General features: G+C 27.1%; 1 protein-coding gene across 1 annotated transcript; it reads right to left on the reverse strand.

Moving 5' to 3' along the window:
• Positions 1-1,777: 1,777 nt before the first annotated feature.
• LOC135922543 (ATP-binding cassette sub-family F member 2-like) lies at positions 1,778-17,190 on the reverse strand. The gene is made up of 13 exons (XM_065456932.1): positions 16,980-17,190; positions 16,736-16,939; positions 16,473-16,661; positions 12,229-12,496; positions 8,186-8,288; positions 7,543-7,638; positions 6,464-6,583; positions 5,753-5,842; positions 5,295-5,405; positions 4,815-4,877; positions 2,826-2,954; positions 2,504-2,707; positions 1,778-2,056 (listed from the first exon to the last, which is right to left on the reverse strand). Exons 1-13 carry the CDS (start codon positions 17,116-17,118, stop codon positions 1,937-1,939), a joined length of 1,836 nt encoding a protein of 611 aa, XP_065313004.1. The 5' UTR covers positions 17,119-17,190; the 3' UTR covers positions 1,778-1,936.
• Between the last annotated feature and the right edge of the window lie 9,028 nt (positions 17,191-26,218).

Genomic DNA, 26,218 nt, shown 5'->3' on the forward strand with positions numbered 1-26,218 from the left:
CAAGACACAACCTAAATGTTTAATTTTTTTTATTAATAAATCTTTTTTTCTCCAACTGTTTAATTTAATTTTTCAAAATATTGTAAAAAAATATTACATCATGTTATTTCCTGTTTTTTAGTGGACAAAAATTCTGTTGTTAATCTTAATATTAGGTATTGGTGCTAATAGAAAAAAATACTCTCTTCTCTATATTATTTTTATAAAAATATTTAAAAAAATAAGTCCTTTTGAAAATATTTCAGATGAAAAAAAATTTCGAGCCAGCTCAGATTGTAAAAATTAGTGATGCTAATTTTTATCAACTATTAATTTGGCAAATTACCAAGTATTAAGTCCATGGTGTTTCTTAGAGGTGGTTATTTCTAATATTTATGAATTAATATTTTAAAAACTTTTTTAATTAAAGATTTAGGATTGTATAAATTAAGAATTTTGTTATTTCTTGAGTTGCCTATGAGTGATAATAAGCTATAATTTATGCAATAATGTTAAATCAATCTTAAAATCTATATAAGATCGGTTTAGGTCCTGATCCCTATATATCGAATTGGTCAAAAAAGTGAGTGAATTAATGCAACCCATCGCGAAATTGGCGAAACGATTTGAAGATCAAATCTTAAATTTATCCCAATATTTTGAGTCTTATATTGATCCTAAATAATATTCAAACCAGATGCCAGTGAAATCAAAGGTAAGTAAATTATAAGCAAAATAAGAAAAGCGTGAAATTTTGAAGGTGGCGAAACGATTTGAGAGTTAATTACCGAAACTAACTGATTCTCAAACCAGAAAGCAGTGCAATTACACGTTAGTGAGTTATAAGCAAAATAAAAAAGTGTTAGGACTTTACCAAAACAATATTGATCTGAAACTTATCCATTATTCAATATTCTCTAAACCGGATATCCGTATCACTAACAGTTATCGAGATATGGCCAGGATGAAGTTGGCGAAATGACTTGAAGAAAGTGAGGATAAAATTCTGTTTGTAAGTTATAAGAAAAATAGAAGGGTTTTGGCACTTTGCAAATATCTAATATTAAAGCAATCATTTTCTAGTTCGAGCTTTAGTGCAGAATTGATCCCCGTATTTTTCTAATGGAATGTCAAAAAATTAACCGGAAGTGAGTTATAAGCAAAATAAAAGTGTTGGCATTAACCCAAAATCGAATATAAAAAGGATCATATTTTGATACTGGGCCATTATTTAATATTTATTTGTGCTTTCATATTCTCCAAAAAGGATATTCGTATCACTAACCATTATCAAATTAAACGTAAAGCTAGCGAAATGACTTAGCAGGTCATATGGTGGCTAAACAAATTAAAGAATTGAAATTAATGATCAAGCACTAAATGGCAAAAATCGGATCATTAGTACTATTGTAATTTATGATTTCGTGGGCCGCCATTTATTATTTATTTTTTTGTTTTTCACTTTTCTTATTTTGCTTATTTACTAACATTTGATTTTGCTGTCGTCTGGTTTGAAGATCATTTAGGATCAATTAAGACTAAATTATGGGATAAATTTCAGATTTGATCATCAAGTCGTTTCGCCAACTTCAAGGAACTCATCACTCCAAATTATTGCTCCTGAATAAGGGGAAAAGTTCGGATTATTTTTCTAAATATCTATAATTAAAAATAATTTTTGTTATCAATGTGATATTTATTTTGAATTTGACAGGATAATTTGTTAATAATAAAAAAATAAATATACCCAGACACTCATTTTTAATTTACTAAATTGAATCACAGGCATTTAAATAATATTGTTAAATAATTGTTAAATGAAATAACAGTATTATTAAACCATTATATGCACAATATTATCAATTTTTTAAATCCATAGCAAATAATTTGTAAGCGGTCATCCACAATAAATAATACATTTAACTATTACGATTGATTACATATATTTATAAGATTATTAAGCGTCCAATTCGAGTCTTTTGATGACTTTCCTTCTCAAATAAGTTTTGTATTTTTGTATATCCCCTGGATATTTTGTTATTGTTCTTTTTTCGCACTGCCATATTTCTTTAGCAACCTTTTAACATTAAGAAAGCTATTAATAATTTTTTAGAAATATGATTAATATAAAGTGCAAAATAGTTTTCAAGACTATGTCCTAAAGAGCCATTTTAATAGCGATATTTTTTTGCACGGAAAAGCGGCAAATTAATTTTTCGTAATAATAAATTAAAACTGGTTGGATAAAAATGTCGTTCACTTTTTTTAAACGAAATAATGGGAAGTTTCACAAGATAAATAATACATAATTTAGAAATGTTAATTTTTAAATTAAATTTTTTTAATTCCACAAAATATTTCGTTATTAAAATAGTGGCTAACTGTAGGAAAAAGTAAATAAACTTTTTTATAACGTTACGAATCACATTATATCAACAAAGACTAGTAGTAGTCCTAATCAATAGTTAATAAAAAAAATTTAATAAAAGGTTCATAATAACTTTTTATTTCTTATAAAATTGACCTGTTTAATGAGCCTGAAATCGTGGGAAACGAGTATGATGCCGCCTTCATAATGGTTCAAAGCATCAGCAAGCGAATCGATGGTTTCCATGTCTAAGTGATTAGTAGGTTCATCCAATAGGAGGAAATGGGGGTGGTTCAGGGCTAACCAGGCAAATATTATCCGACATCGCTGGCCGTCTGATAAATTGAGAATCGGGCATGTCTTGACATTTTAATTCAAAAAAATAATTACAATTTTACTGTTTATATGGCAAAAAATTTCATATTTCAAAATTAAAATGATGTATTTCTAAAAAAAAATTCATAAAATTTTTAAAAACCTGTTGTTTGCCTGATAATTCGTATCTTCCTATAATTTTTCGCATTTCTTCTCTCTCCTTGATTTGAGGGAAGCATTTCATCATGTAATCCAGTGGTGTCATACTTAGGTCTAAGTGCTCGTGAAGATGCTAATGATAAAATTACTTTTTAAATACAATACTACATTTTTAGGCAAATTAAATTATAATTAACTCATTTTTTATAACCAGTAAAAACAAAGTGGAGAAAAGGATTGGCTAACCCAAGTAAACCTGTAAAACTGTCACTAAACAAAGAAAAAGAACAAGGGATCAATGTCATGTCCCTAGAAAACCCCGTTTTGTTCATTTGTTTTGGGTGATTTTTTTGACAACCATTTTTAAAATGAATGAATCTTGGTATGATGTTTGTACATATATGGGTTTATTATAAATTTTGTATATTCAATCATTTAAGCCACTTATATGGCAATTGATCAAAGCAAAAGATAACTTTTATTCATAAATAAATCATAACCCGTTTGAAAAAATTTTGTAGGAATAAAATATGAAGAAATAATTTTATTTATAATTCTTAGAAATAATAACACATAAATTATGCAAATTTATATTTATCAAGAGTTTTATGCCAATGAACTCTCTTGTAAATGAATAGCTTGCCATGATGGGCGAGTACAGGTTTGACAGCGGAAGTGAGTTCATTTATCATTTTTAAATATATAATATTTATACGAATGCAAGCTGTCCATCTCTTATCGATTAAATTGTATTGGCATGTAATGGGTATCAGAGAATTTTTGATATTACAATGCAACTAATTATTACCTTAGTTATTACACCAAACAACCATGAGGTGACTAATGGATTAATCATTGTTCCAATGAAATCCATGTGTTGTCTCAAGCGAATGAATAACTTTCAATAGATTGCACATAATCATGTTTTCATGTGGTTTTAATAGAATAAAACTAAAAAGATCAATGTTACTAGATAGCAATAAATGAACACTTTTATTGACTTTTTTAAAAAAATATGAAATTTCAACATGCTTTCTTTAAAGTGTTTAATATAGGAAGGTTTCGCATTAAAAACATTATAAAATTAAATTGTTATGTTCTTTATATTTAATCAGAGGCCTGAAGAGCCCGAGATAATCTTGAATATTTTAATGTCCGAATTTTTATTTTTGATCAATATATCCCAGCTTAGAAGAATTAAATTTGGTTATTTTGAATAATTTTAACTCTATTTTAGAAAATGTTTAACCAATAGATTAATTAACCTAGATTTTTAAAATCATATTATTTTCTGACCAGTTTCGAGTCTGCAGATCTCTGATACATATATTTAAACAATATGGATAGTAAACATATCTGGCATTGTTTAATTGTCCCAAATGAGGGCAAACTCAGAATAAATAATTTTCACAGAAAAGTAACAATATGAATATTTTTCTTAAAAAGGAACTTTATTAAAGGTCTATAAAATAATATAAAATTTGTGCTTTGGGCGAAATATTCTGTAAGAAATTTGAGAATGGTTAAAAAATCAACTTCAGACATATTGGAGCTAGAGTTAAAATCTTAATAGTATAAAATATATTCCCCTCTCCGAAATAACCATCACGCCTCAAAATAAAAAAGGACGTCCAAGGATCAAATTTTATTAGATGATTTGGAAAAACTTCATTCTTTTTGATCTTGCAAATGTTTAAATGTAATATTTTCTATAATTTATATATTAAAGGTCATTTTTGAATTAGAAAATATACTCTGGAAGCCTGCTAAAAAAAATTATCCATATTAAATGCGGACACATAAAACTTACATAATTATTTAAATTAAAATGAAATTCTTGGTTATTCATAACACGTTTTAAATTTCTTATAAAGTAACATCAATTTTCTACTGAATTAAAATATATGAGGGTAAATAAAATACAATTAAAAAGCGATAGTGGTTCCCAAACAATCTAATCAGTATTTTAAAAGAGGGGGAAAATATAAATAACCTGATGATATCGGCCAAATTTGAGGTGAGAATTTTTACGTATTATACCGTCTGTTGGCACAAGCTATTTTAATAAATCATGAACATAAATTTAATTATTTTTGTCGAAAAAAATATATATTGTGGAAAATATTTACTATTTATATTATCTGTTTATTATTAAAAAATTAGCAGTATGGATTTAAATAATCACATTTAAAAAATTTTTTCCTAACATACGAATCATAATAAATTTATAATATAACACAAAACAAATATTATATTAAAAAAAATTAGTATTGTTAATTAGGTGAGGATTTGAGTCGATTTTTAAAAACGGCCCGATTAAGATTTTAGCCAAAATAATATAATGTAAGCCTGGAAATTTTGCACATAGGTTTGCTTCTATTTACCAAATTTAGATGTTCACATAATATTATTCTGGCAAATCGACCCAAATCAGGCCATTTAACAACACTATAAAAAATGATCAAGTACATACTTCTCCACTCAATAATTTGAGAAAAGTACTCTTTCCCGCACCATTAGGTCCTACCAGAGCAATCCTGGTGTCCATATCCATCCCTAACTCTAAATTTTTGTAAATCCATTCCTATATAATATACATTTTTTAGAAAAAAAAAGGATAAATTTTTCTTTGTGAAAAATCTCAGTTAGTTATTAACTAAGGAACCAGAACTTTAGAGTTTAAAAAAGGGAGGTGCTTTAAAAATATTTCGCTATAAGATACCTATGAAATCAAAAAAGTGGAGAATCTTGACATGTCGCATTCATAGTGGATGCAAATGCCACAAGATTTAACATTTACGAGTTTATAAAAATCATTTAAATGTGATCAATTTTTGTGACGTGTCCACACTGAATGAGGCCTAAAGGGGGGCATGTATAGAGTAAAAGTAAAAATTTTAAAGTTGTATATATTATATGATATATAAATACCTTGTCATCGGAATATCTGAAGCTAACGTTTTGTATTTGTATAACGGGTGGCGGTAATTTTTCGCAACTAGGAAAATAAAAGCTGAGACTCTTTTATTCAAAAAATAGATTTTTTTAAAAAAAATTAATCAATAAATAAATGTGAATGAAAGAGGTATTTTTATATTATTTTTAGAGAACTGGCTTTTTTGTCTATTTTATTATCTTTGGCAGAATTTTGGATTTTATAATGGTGAAACAATTATAGAATGAAGGTTATTGAGTAGAATGTAAATGATAATTAGGCATTTCAGTTTCGTTTGAAAGGTAGTATCTATCATTTATTGGGCCTAGTATTGCCATGTTTTTCTGCGATAAAGTTTTTTTTTATAATATAACAGGCATATATTTTAATCAAAGGCTTTGGTTATGTTATGCGAGAGAAGTCTTTGTATGTTATTTTTGTCGATGTGATACCAATGTTTTTAATTGACCTGTGCATATTTTGTCATGTAAACATTTGTGAATTGATCGGAAGAAGTCAATAATTAGATAGGAAATTCAGAACTTATATTATAAGCTACACAGTTTAGGAAATTAAAAGGCTCTTTTAAATGTACTTAGGAATCTGTTTATCACATGATAACATGTAGAGTTAGCAATAACGTTATAACTTATAAATTAGAGAAAAGTATCTAGGATAAATTAAATTATTTATAAAAAATTTTTTACTTTATCATCTGTAACTTTATCCGTCAATCCACTTTGAATCATTTTATTCAAGGTCTTCTCTTTGCTTTGAGCTTGGCGAGCTAATTTAGCACTGCCATGGCCGAATCTGGCAATGTAATCCTGTGTAAACAATTTTTTTTTCGTGATAAATTTTTATGTTCATTGTAAGAAATAGGTTGTAAATATAATTTGGTTCACAAAAAAATAGAATTCTGTTTTCGCCATGATTTTCAGTACAAACAAGAGCTCTGAGCTCATCATAAACAGTTTATATAGAGGGTCAGAATCCGGTCCGAGTACAGAATAAGTGCTTCGAGTTTGTCTGGTCTAAAACCCTGCAATAATCCTCAAGAATTTTAAAACAGAGACTTTATAAAAAAACTTTTTGGCCTGGCTTGGATTTTTTTTAAATTTTGCCCCAGCCCGGGTTTTATATTTTCAGGCCCAGTCCGTATTTTTTTATAAAATATATTATAATTATTTTTATAGGTAATAATGGCGATTTAAAATATATGGCTTGGACTGGATAAGAATATATTTAAAAAAACGACCCAGCCGGTGTACCCAGGCCAGGCTGGGCAAGCCTGCAGGTCACTGCTACAAATGAACAGATACAAATAATAAAAAAATACAAACATACGATCTAAAAAACAAAAAATATTTACAACTAGAAAAAGGATGTTTATTGGAATTAAGAAATGATAATTCTACTTTATTTATAAATTTGGCACTTTTTATTAAACGATTTTATTTTGCATAGACTTTCTAAAATGGAGATTAAGAGAACTCCTTTTATAATCTAGTGAACGATATAAAGAGATTGAACTAAATGAATAAAGTAAAAGATGGGAAATATAAGATAATAGTAAAAATTTAAGAGAAAAAAATTTGCAAACATTTTGTACAATATTGTATCATGTTTATGTTAAAATATATAATGAACTTTGCGAAAATGGCAAATATAATGTGGATGTCCTTATAGAAATTAAATTAGTTTTTAAAGGTATGAAATATAAAATGGCAATTTAAAAATTATCCGTTTGATTAAGATGATATTTATTTTTAGAAAATATTCAAACTTTCATGTCAGCTATTTGAGCTTGTTCCCATTTATAACGCTTGGCTTGATTTTCTAATAACTCGTCCCTCGTGCGTATGAATGTATCGTAGTTACCCTTAAGAAAGTTAAAAATATATATTTATCATGGATATTCCTACAAAATAATAAAAATAGAAGGACACTTGATTTAAATTTTCGATGAAACAATGAAAATCTTCATATAAAATTGGTATTACCTTTTATTAGAGCTTAATAATGTTATTAGAATTCTAGGCCTTTTAATATTTTATGAAGGACAGGATGTAAGCCAATCAAAATTGGGTATCAAATGGCCTTTTATATATTTAAATTTTATTTTTAATATATCAAATAATAAAAAAAAATCATTTTGGCCTAGTTTTCAATTTCAATGATATAAAGCTAAAAATCTATTTTTATATTTTTTTTAAGGCTGTGTCCTAAATCTGGTTTAAAAATTGGCAAAAATTTTTTAGCTTTAAACAATCAAATTGTGTTAAAATTTTGAATTATGTTTAGGACATGTTTTATTTTTGCGAAAATTACAAAAGTTTCCGAATTTAATTTTTTATAATTGGTCACAGCCTAAACAAATTTAATATTTATAAATCTGTATGATATATTATGTATTGAAATTTTAGTACCCCATATAATTTTAATTTTTTCTTTTCCAAGTGGAGTGTATGAGTGCAAACGTTATTTAAAAAATCTTGAGAATGTGAAATGATGACTAGTATGCGTTGGTATCTGTGCAAAAAAAATTACTAAATGTTCTCGAATAAACATAGAAGAAAAATTGAGTGAATATAAAGATTGTATAAAAAATGACAAAATATTTAATTTAAGTAATTCCATTTCATATAAACTAATCTTAAACCATACCTAATTTAGAGTAAGATATAAAACTATACTGCAGTTTTAAAACCGGGGTTTCAAATCGAATCCAAAAATCCAAGGTTTGAAAAATAATCTGAACCCAAGCCTAACCTTTTTAAAAATTTCTAAAAACCTGAACCAAACCCAGAATCCTTTATGAAACCCGGTTCAATGAATTTTATATAATATTTCTTAGGGTTAAGCAGAAGTGTTAATAAATTTTAAACAATTCAATTCTTTAAGCAATTTTTTTTTAAATTTATTCTTAAAGATTATTAGTTAAGTGAAAATGAAAGTGAGCAAGTCAAAGTAAAAATTATTATACCTTTATACCTTATTCTAATTAATTAAAAATTCATTAATAATTATTTAAATTTTATTATCTATTATTAAATTATAATACGAACATGTAAATTTTGATAGGTAATTTTATTTTGATATATCAAAATCAACTATTGAATTTATTTGAATCAAAAATATATGGCAGTTTGTTTATAAACTTATTAAAATCATTTTAGCAATACCAATTTGTATATGCTAAACATTTATTTCTTGTTCAGATTAGTTTTTTTACATATTTAATAAGATAGATACAATATAATATTAATGAAATGAATATTATTAATAAAATGAAATTTATATATCAATTTTTTAATCTCTATGAAATCATTGCCATTTAAAAAATTTATTTTCTTTAACTTTATTTGAAAGTTTAATAAATATTCCTAAATTCATCATTTTATTTTATAGATTTAATATCTAAAATATTTGAAAAGCATTTTACTCTAGATATAATAGAAAATAAATGAGTGTGCTCATATTGTAAATTAAAAATGTCTGGAAATCATTTATCAAATTTAGAAGGACATCTAGGAAGAAATCACAGTAATGAATATCTAAAATATTTGGAGGGAAAAACAAAATATCAGGAAGTGATATTTGCAAAAAGCCCAAAATAGATATAGATGAGTTCTATCATAGAAATTGTTATAATAAATGGTCGGCCTCTATCAATTATTGAGGATTAGGAATTTCAAAGTATCATAAATACACTTTTCCTCAATTCATTTATTAATAGAGAAAATTTATCAAAAACTATTGATGGAACAGCTTTATCCATTAGTTAAAAAGTTGATGCTGTTCAATGACTAGATAGTTTGGTGTAAATATTAAATTTATATCAAGGTATGTTATAATTTTGAGAACTCTTGGGAATGTTGAGCTAAAAGAAAGAGGTATAGCAGGATATAAAAAGGAGAATATATTAAAAACTTTATAAAAATTTTAAATTAATATCAAACAAACATATTCCATTACTTCTGACAATGGTGCAAATTTATTAATGCTATAAAGCTCTTATAGCTTGAAATAGATTACAACATAGGGAGTGAATTAGTGAATGATGAAAATAACGATGTTAAATAAATAAATATGATAACGATGATATACAGAATACTTTTTATCAATAACTATCCTATCCACATACTATATGTACATTGTGAAGTTCAAACACTTCAGCTTGCATTTCAAAATGCAATAAAATTATCATACATTGTGGAGATTCTTGCAAAAGCCAGGAGCTCAATTTAAAAATAAGGCATACCACTATCAAAAGATATTGAAAAATATTAGTGTTGTTAAAGTTACTTTTGAAATATAATTAGTTACAGTTACATTATAAGTTACTTTCTGGTTCTTATAAATTTTAAAATGTTCTAAAAATGGGTTTCAGGTTATGTATTAAGAATTAATGATTTTTCGCTCAAATATTTGTAAATATGATATTTATATACAGTTGGTGAAAATATTTATTTTAAACTTATTGCGAATATATATATTTTAATGTTAATTCAAATAGAATTGTATAACATTAAAGTTTTTTTTGTCAAGAAAATTGTGAAAATAAGAATAATAAGGGAAGGGTATTAGATAATTTATTCTTTATTTAATTATATATGCATGCACCCTATTGTATAATTTGGAAAACACTTTAGATCATAGAATTTACCTATTTTTTAGAAGGCAAAAAAATCCTAAACAAGAGGACCATGACAAAAATACCATTAAATTAGACTATAAAATGAAGATTATTTGATTAATCTTTTGTTGAAGGAAATGATACTTGATACCTGCATTATAATATTTTGTTTTTCTCTCATAGTCTTTGTCTTTTCTTATTAGTAAGTAATGATGACTAATTTAGCATTTTATACAAAAATTATTTAATTCCAAAATAATCTAAATCTTTCTAAGTTTTATGCTCTAAATTAGTAAAATTTAAAAAAAATACATTTATAACTTATGAAATTCCAGAGTATAAATATTGCGAGGGACTTGAGGGCAAAAAATATCGAAAATATTGTGCTAAATTTGTAAGGAAATATAATATTAAAAAATAGGTTTATTACTTGAATTTGGTTGCAAAATTAAAAAACCCAGCAATGTAACAATTTAAGAAAAGAAAATCTATTTGGACATATCCCACAATCGGATATTTAAACAAAGTTTTAAATTTAATTTTAAATTTAATTTAGCACAAAGCTAGTCCCTTGGAACCGAGGCTTATACTCCTAGCTTAGGATTAAACATGTGTAGATCGTTTTGCCAGATCTTTTAATGTTAACTCCATCACTAAAGTTGAAAATACAAAAAATAAATATAGCCACCTTAATAATCTTTTTTTTGTTCGGGTAGTCTCAGACACCTGTAAATCATTTGGACCCCAAGCCCTAAAATTATTCAAAATAATAGTGCAAAGGTTACGTTTAATCACAGGTGATTCAAAAGAAGACTTCTTATCTTAGACAAAGAATATCAATAAATTTGTTGATCCAAATGTATATCTATACATGGGTCATTTAGCCCCACTGACCAAACCTAAAATTTTATTTTATTTTTTATATTTCTCTTATTTTAATTATATATTTTTATAAAGTTATAGTATATTTATTAATTATAATTTTAATATTCTTTAAATAAATGATCAATTCACATGAAAAAATAAAATTAATTATTTGAATATATTATTTAGATTTATACATACATATTTTTAGAAGTAACTAGTTAATTTTAGTAGTTACATTTCAAAAAATATAACTAGTTACAGTTATTTTTTAGCAAAAATGTAACTAGTTACAGGTAACTGGTTACTTTAACAACACTAAAAAATATGAAACTCCCTAAGCCACTGTTAGATTGCCACCGATGGCATTCAACCATAAGTTAGAAAAGCTAATTTTACTCAATCCCAATATCAAAGATTTCTTTTTGGAGCAATCTGATTATTTATTGCCCGAAGATTAGAATGGAAAAATAACGATTGTAGAAATTTTAAAACAATTATAATCACAAACAAACGTTTCCAATTTGACAGTTAACACTCGCAGATTTTTATGCAGATAAAGTTAGGATGCTGTCTTGAACCAGAAATTTATTCAATTTAAAGAAAGGCAGGAAAATATACCTGAAATGGGAAACGATTGCATAGAAAAGCATTGGAACAATAATTAATGGATTTGACAATTACAAAAGATTGGGTAAGAAAAATATTTTGGGTTTTGAGTCTGCTAAGCTGCAGCACTCTTATACATTTTATTTGCTGTTCCTGCAATCCAAGTGGATTTATTATATTTTCATATAAATATATTTAGTATAGGTTAGCATTGAAAGATCTTTTCCACATTTGAAATTCATTTTTCACCACAAAGATCAAAAATGAGCAAACAACTTTTGGAAAATTTTATGCTAATACTAAAAAAAATAAGGGTTAATTACAAAAACAAAATATAAATTACGTAATTTATTAGTTTACTTTTTAAGTTCTTCTTCAAGCCACACACATGCTTCAAGATCTAAATGATTAGTAGGCTCGTCTAGCAATAATAGAGTGGGTTTGAGATAAAGTGCTCTAGCAAGAGATATTCTCATTCTCCAACCTCCTGAAAAATGTTTCACTTCTCTATTTTGCATCTCTTTGGTAAATCCTAAGCCATGGAGTATGCTGGCAGCTACCATTTCAGCTTTATTGTTATCTAGCTCTTCCAAATGTTTGTAAATATCCATGAGAAGTAGATGACTCTCTGTAATTGTTGGTTTTTCAAAAAAAAATTATTTGTAAATTTTATTTTAATAATTATATCTTTAAATCTATATTCTGAATTGTATTTGATTTTTTTTAGCTATTTATTATTATTCTAAAAAAATTTAAATAATGTTAGTTTTTCAAAAATGATATATCAGGATCTCATGAGAATATTGTTTGACAGGCATTTCTTGATATAATAGAGAAAAAATGAGTATTCTGTCTAAACCTTTTAATTTGTCAATCTTTATTAATTAAACTATTTTGAAGATGAGGATATGCTGGGAGTTATCAAATAAAATTTAAGATATAAATGAAGATTTAAAAAAATAGAATATTGAGCAAAATTCTATAAAAAATCTACAAAAGTTTTGCTCAAAATTTATGGCAAAAATCTTAAAAGATTGTTTATTAAATGAGGTATATATTATAATATGTCATTTAAATAAGCACAGAACCAAAATTATTTTTAATTGGTGTAGGTACTGCATACCCCCTCCCCTACGACTACATCCCACAAAACACTCATACTAAATATTACCAAATTTCAGTAAATTGTAGAAATGTACCGATATTTTTTATCGGATCGGATCGGGCCGATATTTCACCTATTATAAAATATCGGCTATCTGTCAATATTAAAAAAATTGCCGATCCAATACGATATAAAACGGTGTCCTTAACAAAAATAAAATGTTATAAATTTTTTAAAAAAAGTTATATCTAAAATCATTTAATTTTATAAATAAAATCGAAATCCATATTTTTTAATAATATTATTTAACCCTTCCATACTCCGGTGAAAAAAAATCAAGTTAATACTCGGGTGGGGTTTAATAAACCCCAATTTCAAATGCATATATCTCCAGTTATATTCATTATTTAGATTTAATATTTGGATATAAGATAGAACTAACCTTAAACCTGGGAGTAATATAATTTGTCCCAAAATTTTCTAAAAAAAGCCAACTTTTTTTAAATTTAAAATATTAAATGAAAAAATTAACTTATATATCATATAATCATGATAATTCATAACTTGGATCTTTATTCTTCAATATAAAAAAAAAATTTCACTAATACATTCAAATATAAAAAAATATAGAGCATACAAATTTACTCTAGTGCGGTCTCACAAACCCCAATCAGTCACAAAATGCTTATATCTTAAAAACTACTCAACCAAAGTGTATGAAATTTGTAATATAGATTCTAAGATATATTTGATGAAGCTACTGAAAAATCTAGATAATAATATTTAACTGTTTTTATGCAATATCATTTCTAGAATGCCTCATATACCCCTTTAGAGTATTGAAGGGTTAATTAATAAACATTCTGCCATATTGTTATTTTTTTGTGCATTCTGTTTATAAAATTGTGCGATAATCTTTTCAGAATCTGTTTTTAGTGAAGCTGGTGATATTGATAGTTACCATCGCTGCAGGTAAATTTCTGATAAATTGATTTTGATATTTCTAAAAAGAAATCTTCCATATATTAATGTTAAATATTATATTAAATATTTATTTAAATTTCATAATATATTTGTTTATTACTTATTAAATATATAGATTGATTTTGTTACTTATTATATAAAAGTGATTTATAATAAAAATATTTTATATACTTTTAGGCAATAGAATTGAATATAAACTATAACTGATCATTATAATATATTTAAATAATATAAGTTATGGTATAATTAAATTATAGATGTTATACTAATAAAAAGTATGTTACAAATTAAAACCATTGGTATCTTTACAGAATACAAAATTAGATATGATATCGGATCGGTTATCGGCCAATATCAATTTAATATCTGGAATATCGGATAGGCCTCCAAAAAGTGGTATCAGTACACCCCTAGTAAATTGTTTAGTATCAATGCCATTATATAATGAAATTTTACAGAAATTTGGTATTGTATAGTATGAGTATTTTGTTGGATGTAGCCATAGAAGAGGGGGTATGCAGTTCCTACACCAATTAAAAATAATTTAACTATCTCTTGCAGGAATTCCCCAAAAAGCTGGTAACAAGCCATGTCTGTTCTAAAAAACTTAAATTTTTATAATAATAATATTTATAATTTTATTTGTTGTTAATAAAAAATAATAATTAATGTTAGAAATGTAAGCAATACACAATATTGTAATCTATAATATAGAAAAAAATTTTAAAAAAATATAAGAAAAAAGCCATAATTTTGAATATCAATTATGAGAAGTAGGCATAAATATTAGCAGTCTTATTTTCTAATTGTTTTCCTTTCATTTGATCCGGAATCAAGAAAAGGAGGCTTCATTGATGTATTCATTAATGAGCTGAGCAGTTCAAAACATATTCCAAGTGTAAGAGGTTCATCTATGGGGTCTCAGTTATTGTTAATATAAAGCTGAAATAATTATTTCTTACTATGTTTAGAGCCATCCTCTGATGTAGATAGTAACTAGTGTTGTTAAAAGGCTCAATTTGAGCTGATTTTTTAAAAACAGCTAATCCAATATTTTATCCAGAAAAATATTATGCAAGTCTAAAGATTTTAATCACAGGTGGCACATAGAATTGAACATCTATTGGCAAAATCTAGATGCTTATGCTATATTTTCTTTGCTATAATGTTGAGTTAGCCGTTTTTAAAAATCGGCTCAAATAAAGCTGTTTAACAACACTAATAGTAACCCTATTGGAATCCTCAATCATCGCTGAAATCTGGTACTATAATTGTTATAAAAAGGCTAGGGCACAAGAGCCATACAATGTCCATCGAAGAATGTATATTTTGTAGGGTGGTGGGTTTATTCAACTCAGTGTCATCACCCAGTGGGGCAGGAGGTTAATTAAGAATTCCCTATTTTCCATAGGTTTCATGGTAAAATCATCTGGTCATTTGCCATGAGAACTGTATGTCTTGTGAACTCAAAGGTTGATGGGATGCTAGCGTATTTTAAGGGCCTGGTTATAGTTACATTGCACTTTGAGTCTAATAAATCTGCCTCTATAACTTGCAGTGTAAATAGTGGTGGCCTTTAGAGTTGACAGAGAATACAGTAATAGAATATTACCATTTTGCAATTGAGTCTAAGATCAATGGCATGATGTAATTCATTGTGTAAGTGGTCACAATTATCGATGGAAATGCTTTGAAAAATTCAAAACTGCTATCTGTGGAACTGGAGAAGAGTAGAGAAGTCCTCAGAGTCTTTGTGCTTATGAGGGAGGATCAACTAATGAGAGATTCCCATAGATCCATTGTCTGTAGAAGCAAGGGGTCATGACATGATGTTCTGTGAGTGGATATGAGGGGTAGGCATGACAGAGAATATGAACACACTAATATTGTAATTTTTGTTATTTTGCAATATATTTCAATTTTTATATAACTTTCTAAATAACCATTTTATATAATATAAATATATTGTATTTTATATGAAAATAGTTGATAACCGATCAAGAATAATGGGGAATGAAAATATTTGGCTAAAAATTTGCATCAAATTTTTTGAAAAACAAACATTTATTTTAATATTTAATAAATATAAACACATTGGATGATGTGATTTATCACTAATATCAAAAATGGAGGTATATAGCTTTAGTGAATATTTTTACGGCCAGAACTGCAATAGAAAAGGAAAGCAAAAATACATGTCATGGGTATCTAATAGTATTTAATTTAGAGCAAAATATTTTAGCAATACTGAAACATGCTGGCATGGGTCTAATTTTTTTTAAGATCATAGGTCTTAATAATATAAAAATTATCTCTTATACTTAAATCATGTTTTAGTACTTTATATAATTCTTGGAATTTATATATAAAAAAATATTATATACATTTAACTGAGGAGTGGTTCCAGGAATATTTAATTAAATTATATTTTTTTTAATAACTGCAATAAAAGCTTAAAATTTCTTAAAAACACAATATAAGGGAGAGGAAATATAATAAGTGAAAACTAAATTACCAGATGATTCATCTTGTGATAATATTTCACATTGTTTTTCAAGTTTTAATCTTTCTTCATCAACCTCTAAAACACACTGAAGAGCAGTTTTATCACTGCCTGGCATTTCATTTGACAAGTGAAATATATCTATGTGATCTGGAATAGGAAGTTCTCTAAAAGCTAGGGCATTCAATAATGTGGTTTTGCCTAAATATTATATAAAAAGTAAATATATTTATATATAAAAATGGATATGTAATATAACATATTTTTATATTAACCTGAACCATTTTTTCCAATAAACCCATAACGATTACCATAATTCAATTCCAAAGTTGAATCTGTTAGCAGTTCATTTCCATAAAACGTGATAGATAAACTAATTATTTTTATGTCCCTACCCCTAGGATGGGAGGCTAATACACCGGTTACACTCCTAGGCGATATGGATTTAATATCTATCTTATCAAGTCCATTTATTAGGCCTATAATTGATATAAGCATATGTTTTATTTAATTATATACTTTCAACTCCATTTGATATTTCATCTTTAGCTCCATTTTGTGTATTGGTAGAGCCGTCTGCTTTTTTGTTGGGTACTGAACGTAGTTTCGCTGCTTCCTTTTTCTTTGCATCTTTCTTCTTCTTTGCTTCAGAAGGCATAAAACGATTTTGCTTATATCCTTTTCGTGGAAAGTTGGGAAAGGATGGATTAATTAATATATAACTTCGAAGATGTCAGGAATATTTCACAATGTCATAATTTGGTCTATCGTCGTAGGCAACCAATTGACTAAAGTAATTTCATTATACAATAAATTAAGAATATCTTCAAGATACTACATACCAAGTAACTGAACAAGGAATACTAGCCATTCATATACTTCATATTATATATTACATCATATTCATCTATTATCAGTGCAATTGAATATATTTCTTATTATATAATATTTATGTGTAATATATGAATTGAATAATATATTGAATTAAATTTAGATTTTAAATATGATAAAATAAAGAGAAGAAAAAGTTAAATTTTTAAAAAGAACCCTTAAAATAAAAGATTTTGACTAAGATTTAATAACTAAGATGAATATTTTAGGATCAATTGTTATATTTCTGTTAATATTTTTTTAACATTAAAACACAAAATATACTAGCTTAATAATTTTTGACTGAGATCGTAAGAAATTTTTGAACTATGATATTTTAATTGCAAGCTTTATTTTTAATTCCTATAAAATAATAATGACTAATATAAAAATCTCGATTTTAAATTAAACTAATTCAAATTGCGAAACAATTCACTCCTTGTATAAAACTATTTATATTTGTCCAAGCCTTAAATGAACCAACAATAAGAGAGATTAAAAATCCGGGATAATTCAAATTTATTTTCAGCATTTCATTATTTCTAGTAAGAATGAAGTAAACTTAATGAAACATTGAGTGAATAATACAAAATCCCTTAAACTTAAACCAATGATATATATAACTGACTTAAACCATGATGCTATTGTCGACGCAGAACGTAGTAAATCTATATTTTACCTCCCATGATAAAAAATAGGACAGGGTACCATAACACTAAATTTTTATTGAATTGACATGGAATCTACCAGTGTCTAAATAAACAGGGAGGAGGGGGGGGGGGGGGGGTAGGAACAGTTTGCATCCAATTTTTATTGAGATGGATAAGGGGTAGGCACTATAAATATATTGGGGAATTATCTACAATTTCTAAATAAAATAGGACAAAATATAATGCTGTAATTAATATTTTTATTATAGACCTATTATAATAAAATGATATTTCTGATAATCGGCCAAATATATATAATGGAAACAATCGTATACATTGTTTTCCAAATAAAACACCTGCATCCTTTTAAATTGACATTCTCAGCAAACTCATATTCATGCCAAACAATATGCTACAATAATGCATTCAAAATGAGGGTTTTTTTTGAATTCATGATCTAAAAATAACTCTATATTTTATTCACCATATTGTGATAGTTCGTAGTAAAGCTAAAATAATTTAAGTTATTATTTTTAAATTTTGTGAAGGGAGTAGCATTATAATTAAATAAGTGGAATTGATAATTGGAAAACGGAAGGGTATAGGGTTTTGAGGGGAGGGGGGGGCGAGTTGCATCCAGTGAAAATCCTGTCATGTATACGCTGAAATTATATTTTATAAATTACAACATAGGCGATAAGTAGGTTACTTTTATTTTGGTGAAGAATTATAAATCAAATTTATAAAAGGACACACAATATAAAACAGATGAAGGTGAATAACTCTTCAGAAACAAATTTAAATCATCATGAAAAGGAAAAAGTATACTTGTGAGAATATCATTACAGTTCTACTTACATTTAATAAGTGTTAAAAGCGTTAAGAAACTAATATATATAATCTCCTTGATCAAGAAATGAACGTTTTCGTATAATCTTAATGTTATTTTTTCTATCAATTTTCCTATCATTTTAATATTAATTTTATTTTTTTCTATCAATTTCCCTATCATCTTAATGTTAATAGATCTAAGGAGACTATATACCTCTAATGTTAAATTATTTTTAATTTTTTTAATACATAAACGAGATTCGATCCCTAGACTTAATGTTCCATAAGCATTCTTTCCCCTTCTATCTTGAATTTTGTAAAACAATTCTTCTTATATATTAAACTATATTTTGATAAATTTAAATATATCAATATTTATTTTGTTTATTGGAAGCTACAGGCTTGGGGAAAAAATTTAAAATCATTTCGGTTAGTCAGGTTTGAGAAAATTTATTTTAAATTATAATGGGTCGGGCTGGGCTTGGAAAATTTATTTATAAATTATTGGGCTGGGTTTTTGGAAAATTTTTCAAATTATTTTAAACTTGGACACTTTGGAATTTTTTTTATTATTAACTATGGATCAGACATTGACCTAAAACAATTTTTTTTTGCATGTCTGAGCTCGGCCTGTTCAAAAAATCAAGGCCCATATTTTATTCCAGTTCTCAACTATCAAAATTATTTTGATCTTTGGTTGGGGTTAGGGAAATTTTTTCAAAATTATTATGGCCTTGGACCTTGCTTGGGAATTTTTTCAATATTAAATATTAGACATAGGTGATAAGTATTATTTTAACAAATAATATTGATATAGGTATCAAGTTAAAACTTTAAATATGTTTTGGCTCAAAACATAGCATTTATATTTAGTTTTAATAGATTGGACCTGGCCTGAAGTGGGGGAGGGGATATAAAAATTGGATATTATTTTCAATTACATGTAACAACTATCATAAGAGTAAGGAGGAAATTCTCATTCCCCATCATTTTTGCCGGGCTCAGAAATACTGTCTAACGGGAGCTCTGGTACTCGTAGTTATATATATTTCATTTTACCCATCAAGCTAGACGGGTCATTATATTTTAAATTAATAATATCTTATGAGATGTGTTTAACAAATTTACCTCTTTTTCTTCTAAATTTAATAATATATTGATAAAGTATGTTTAGTACCATATACACAAACTAATTACCCCTTAACCAGATCATTCTTGACGGGTTATTAGCTAGTGATAATATAAAAGTGAAATTTTATGTGAGCCCAAAAAATAATATCAAGGAACTTTTTTTCTCACAACAAATTTTAGGCAACCCACATTTCTTTAAATATAGATAATATTCTTATAATTATTTTTTTCTCTTCAAATATTATAATATATAATATCATTTTTATGGATGCCATTTCGACTGATATGTTTCAAATTGTTAAATATCTTCGAGATTCGCAATTTGAAATTCAAATACTTCATAAATATCGGGTAACAAAGAATTTTTTTCTAAAATAATATACAATATTCCCATCTTTTTTACAGGGGAAGAATTATTTTTATATTCGAGATTGAATGTAAATTTTAATTTTTAAATTTTATAAAATTATTACTGATATAATGGAATAAATATTTTTAAATAATTTTCTAATAGAGCTCAGTTATATTTTAAATATTTAACTCTTTTTTTAGCCAAATATATTTCATGTAGCTTTCACGTATCATATTTTGTGAACGAATAAAATATTCTTAAGTGCATATAAAGAAATATATTTTTATGAAGGTATTTTGTAGCTTAACATAATACATTTTCAGAGTTTCTCCTTTCTAAGTGTGTACAGATATCAACGACTTTCCTAATCGTAAAGAGTTTTCCTTATTTGACTCCCCCTCACTTTGATGTGAATGACAAAAAAAATTACCATAGCTCTGTTGTACCTGAAACATAATGGGGAATGTTATTTAATTTCCTTTGTTAGTTACATATATTAAATAAAAATGGTATCTGCGACTTAAATTAAAAATTAAATAATCTTTCTGCTTATTCTGACTTGGATTTAGTCACAGCTATTCTATGTTTACATTTAGTAAGTTTGGTCAACTTACTAGGCAACAGTTCTTAACATTCATCTATATTATAATTTTCCGATGTCCTCACTACGTCATCGTGACGTCATGTCATCGCTACGTTATGTCATCGGTACATATTTTTTTTATTTGTTAATTTAATTTATTTATTTTATACAAACAGATGATCCTACCAACCAGTGACATCGCTAGGGGGCGCGGGAGGGGGGGGGGGGGTGAGGCGCGCAGGGGCTCGAGCCCCCTTAAAAATTTGAAGAGCCCCCAGAAGCAAATTTTTTTTTTAAAATGGCTCCTTAATATCCCCTTGAACTAAAAATCAATTTTTTTGATAGTTCCCTGAATGATTTCTTTTATAATTCCATTAAGTAATATATAGATTTAATTTTATTACTTAGAAATTAATAAGACTATTTAAATTTTTATTAAATGAATACTATTTTAATTATTAGATCAGATTAATACATTTATATTATATTTTCACTATGTCAGCTTGCAATCAAATTCTGTATTAAAAATATAATATCAATAACTCACTAAAAATTAATTTAGCTTTAACAGTTGAAGTTTAATTGACTTTTATTATTTAAATTATTATATAACCCTAATTAAATAAATATAATCATATATTATTTCAAAATTAACAAATTTAATATTGTAATTAGAGTTCAAAATGACTAATCAACTGTATATTTATTTTTAAATTTAATTATCATACCTATTCAGAGTTGTTAAAGGATTGAATCAAAAGATCGCCGATCCTGGATTCGATCTTAAATTTGTCAATTTTCTCGGATTTAAGATCCTGGCCTTAAAATGTGGATCGTGATCGCTATCATTTTTTTAAATATTCGATCCCGATCCTTTAAAAAATTATTTTTTTTACTTAAAAAGCAATAAATAAAATAAAAATGTTGAAAATTAAATTTAAATATTATTTTAAAAAATATATATCTCTACATCATATTTTATTAACCACCATTCCACCAGATTTTATATTTCCAAAATTTCCAATTTTTTGTAAGAACAAGTTATATTTATTAATTATATTATAATATAAATTCTAGGTTTTAATAATGGATATATCTACTTCTATTGATGTGACAGCAGATATAAGTGACAATGAGAATCTTATACCATTTCATAATTTACGTAAGTACTTTACTTTATGTAAAACGGATGGAAGTAACCATACAATGATCTATGCAAAACGCTCTTTATGCAAAAACAAAATATCTTCTTCAAAGATTTGCAATTCAAACCTAAAGAGGCATTTAGAAGTAATTAATTCTTTTAAAAATACAATTTTTATTATTTGTGAAGATAATAACCATATGCATATAATAAAAATTATAGATTTCCTTCACTATATGATGACAGTAATATATTGGCATCAATAATTCACCCAACATTTAAGCTTAATTGGCCTTTTATTAATCTGCCACAAATTGTTGCTAAAAGAAAGGTTAATTGCCCATTTAGAAAATATACAGGGTCAACCATATGCAGATCCTTCAAATGAATGCATGGATCGATACCTTTTATGGGAAAAACTCGTCACCAAAATGCTCTTTCCATTAATAATTTTTTTTATTCTAATGATGATTCAGTGAATATTTTTAATAATTATGTTAATTTAAAAAAAAAACATTTACTGAATATAACACACCTTTACCATCAAGCGCTCCTGTAGAGCGCTCATTTTGTAAAGCTAAACATGTACTTAATGAAAAACGTGGTTGTTTAAATGATGATAATTTAGAAAAAATTTTATTTTTAAAGGCTAATTTAATTATAAATATATTCTAATTGTTACACTTATATTATATTATTCAATTACAATAAATTAATTAAAGATTTTATCTGAACATTGTATATATAATCTATATGTATATTATAATAATATGTTATTACAAGGTAAGTTATAATAATAGTAAAAACTATATAATATTAGTAAATCACAATTATATAAAGTCAATAATTCTTGCTATTTTTTATTGATTGAGATTCAAGTACGCTTTTAGCGTTAACATTATAATAGGCAACAAAATGGCCTAAGTCTATCCTATGCATAGTGTTCAATTAGAGGGTTTCGGATATTGAAAAAATAAAGCTGAGATAATTGTATTTTACTATGTTAATGGCTAATCTTTGGCGTAGGTAGAATCCCTCGTTGGGATCCTCGGTCCTAGCAGAGATCCGTTTTCTCAGCTCTTTAAAGAAGGCCAGGGCATGAGAGCCGAACGACGTTAGAGTCGTGGCGATTAATGGTAGGAATGTATAATTGGTGGGAAGAGATGGCGAATATTTAGCTCTCTATTTATATTGGAAGGGGCAAGAGGATCGATCCATGAGAAATCCCAGGTTAGGAATTCCCCCTTTTCCAAGGGATCATAGTCAAACCATCGGGCCCTTACCATCGGAATTGTAAAGGCAGGTAGGTTCGAGGGTTGATGGGATGCCGACGGATTTTAAGGCCCTGCCAATGGTATCATTGCATTTTGAATACTTAATGAATCTGCCTCTACAGCGCTTGCAGTGTAGAGAGTGACGGCCTTTGGAGTTGACAGACGTTTGACAGAAGATACAGGGATAAGGCATTACCATATCGCAATTAAGTCTAAGACCTATGGCGTGACGTAGTTCATGGTTTCGCGATGGGAAAGCCTCAAGAAATTCGTATCCACTACCTGTAGAAATGGAGAAGAGTAGAGAATAGTCCTCTGGCTGGGTCCGATTTAAGGAAAGCAACGGCCAACTAGAGGTTTATCCCAATCCTTCTGTAGTGCCGACGATTAAGGATCGACTAATGAGAGGGACTTCCATAGCAATTGCCTGTAGGAGTAAGGGGTCAGGATGTTTTAATGTTTGTATGATGGACTCGCAGGACAGACGAGAGGATATGGCATTAACGGAATAGGGAAGGTGATCTTATGCCAATGCCGCCGGATTAGGTTGGTAAGGTAGCCTGTAACCATGTTAATTCCCCAAATTTAAGATTGAGTATATCTTCTGTAAGGCGTTTAATCTCCAGTTCGTGTGCAGCGAGGTTGACGTCATATTAAAATATCCGTGGCGATCGGAGTGTATAAAAAATTCTTGGAATTAGAAGGTTGTTCTTTAATAAGAAGAAAGCTTGGTGAGCTGGGAGGCGAGATAGTGTATCGCGCATAAAGGATATCTCTCGTGAAATATCGGTAAAGAACTTGATAAAGGACTCGCTTTACCTACTGGAGATCTGAGATATGATAAAGCGTTCAATGGTGTATGATTGAACATATATCGCGGTTAAGGTCAATGATCCCAAGAGGACAATATTCGCTTTTGTCTTGATTAACTCGAAGTCCCAAACTTTTCTCGCTAGATTTTATTATTTGGATTGCCTACATAACTTCAGTCGGTGGGCCGCCTAGTATACCATAGTCGATATACCAGTTATGAAGATTTAGCTTGCATTGGTCATTAATGTCTCGTATTAGACTATTAATGCCCAGACAGAACAAAAAGGAACCTAGAGGGTCACCTTGTTGTATCCCATCGCTTATTTATTTTTTATATTAGTTAATTTTGCATCGATCAGAAATTTAAATAAGAAAAGGATCGTGATCGCGATCCTTTTTTTAAAAAAAAGTCGATCCTGGATTTCGATCCTCTTTTTTTCAAAAGATCGTGATCGGGATTCGATCTTTTTAAAAGGATCGATTAACAAGCCTGTACCTATTCCTAAAAATATTTTCAAGAAATAAGTATAAGAGATTACTTTATAAAAAGTAAATAAATAGAGATATAGTTTATAATCCTCTATTATATACAGTTGATTATAAAATATTAGATAAAATGCCACTTTTATAGACGTATATGACAACTATATAATATATTACAGCTAATATTATAATAAATTTTACTAATAGTATTTAACGCCATCTATTTAGTTATAAATAATTTTAAAAATTAGACATTTTATTATTTATCTTGCAATAGATGTAATAAATTTGATATCTTTTCTTCTCTTTAATCTTTTTTTCTTTTTCGAAAAACAGTTTTGAATTAAATTTTAATACAAGTTTTGATATTATTACAAACTACTATTATTTTAAGATATAATATCGACAATATATAAAATCTTAATCGTTTCATCATATCATTCTGGTCCTTATTTTATAGTTAGAAAATGTTTCATTTCTAATATGGCATTGCTGTGTGTTCCAGGCTGCAATATATTTGCATAATTATTTCTTTCAAAATTTTTAGTGTTTTTATTTTATCAATTTATCCAACATAATAAATTCTGATACAAGTTTACATCGTGAGTGTCATGGCTATTACTGCAAATTAACCAGTGTATATTATTTGTGTTGCTATGTAATTTAAGATTATTACAACAACGGCTGAGAGAATATGATTGCATATGTTAGATAAACAATAATGGTCAACTGTCTAGTCGTTTATATATCATTTAAAATGGAAGATAATTATTTAGTAATTTAATATCTCATGATAATTTTCTCGATTACTTATCTAGCTTCCATCATGTCATCTAAAAGGAAGCTCTAACCACCATATATTTTTATGATTTGGATTGGTCGTTTATACTCTTTTCTTCAAAAATTGTTGATTTGGTAGAGGCCTATAAAATTTTTCCTTATTAGTTTATTGTATAAAACATTGTCTAAAATGGTAACAGAGAGTTATACTAGTTTGATAACCTTTTGTCAATGTAAGTTGCTAAAAATTATATTATTGCATTATGTGGTTTTTTATATGCCAGTTTATTTTGTATGCATAATATAATAAATAACAAAATATGAAAATCAGAATAATTGTTCAGAGTTAACTAATTTTAAAAAAGATTAATATAAAACCTGAAAAATTTTTAGTTGAGCCCCCTGAGATTGTAAAAGCTAGCGACGCCCCTGCTACCAACAGTCTTAATTTATTTTTAAATAGATTATATTTTTTATTATTTTTAGTGATTATTACTTTTAGCGATTTAGAACGGGAACCATATTTGTTAATAACATTTTATCACCTTTGATTTTGCGAAAATGGATAGATATTTATAAATAATACTGCTTGGACGATGGTTCAACGAGTTAATCATTTTCCTTTTACCCATAGAAGACCAAAATCTGTTGTATTACCCATAGAAGAGAAGACCAAAGTTTCCTTTATACTGATTTTAGAAGACCATAATCTGTTGTATACCCCAAAGTTTCCTTTTCACTGATTTCATAAGTTAAATATTAGAAGAAATAAGATTATTAAATTAAGCGAAATTCTTTTTAATAAAAAGAAAAATATACTCTTTTAACACTTACATATCACTTACAC

This window comes from Gordionus sp. m RMFG-2023, chromosome 1 (genome assembly GCF_954871325.1).
Source record: "Gordionus sp. m RMFG-2023 chromosome 1, tfGorSpeb1-WG-v2, whole genome shotgun sequence".
Lineage (NCBI taxonomy): Eukaryota > Metazoa > Nematomorpha > Gordioida > Chordodea > Parachordodidae > Gordionus > Gordionus sp. m RMFG-2023.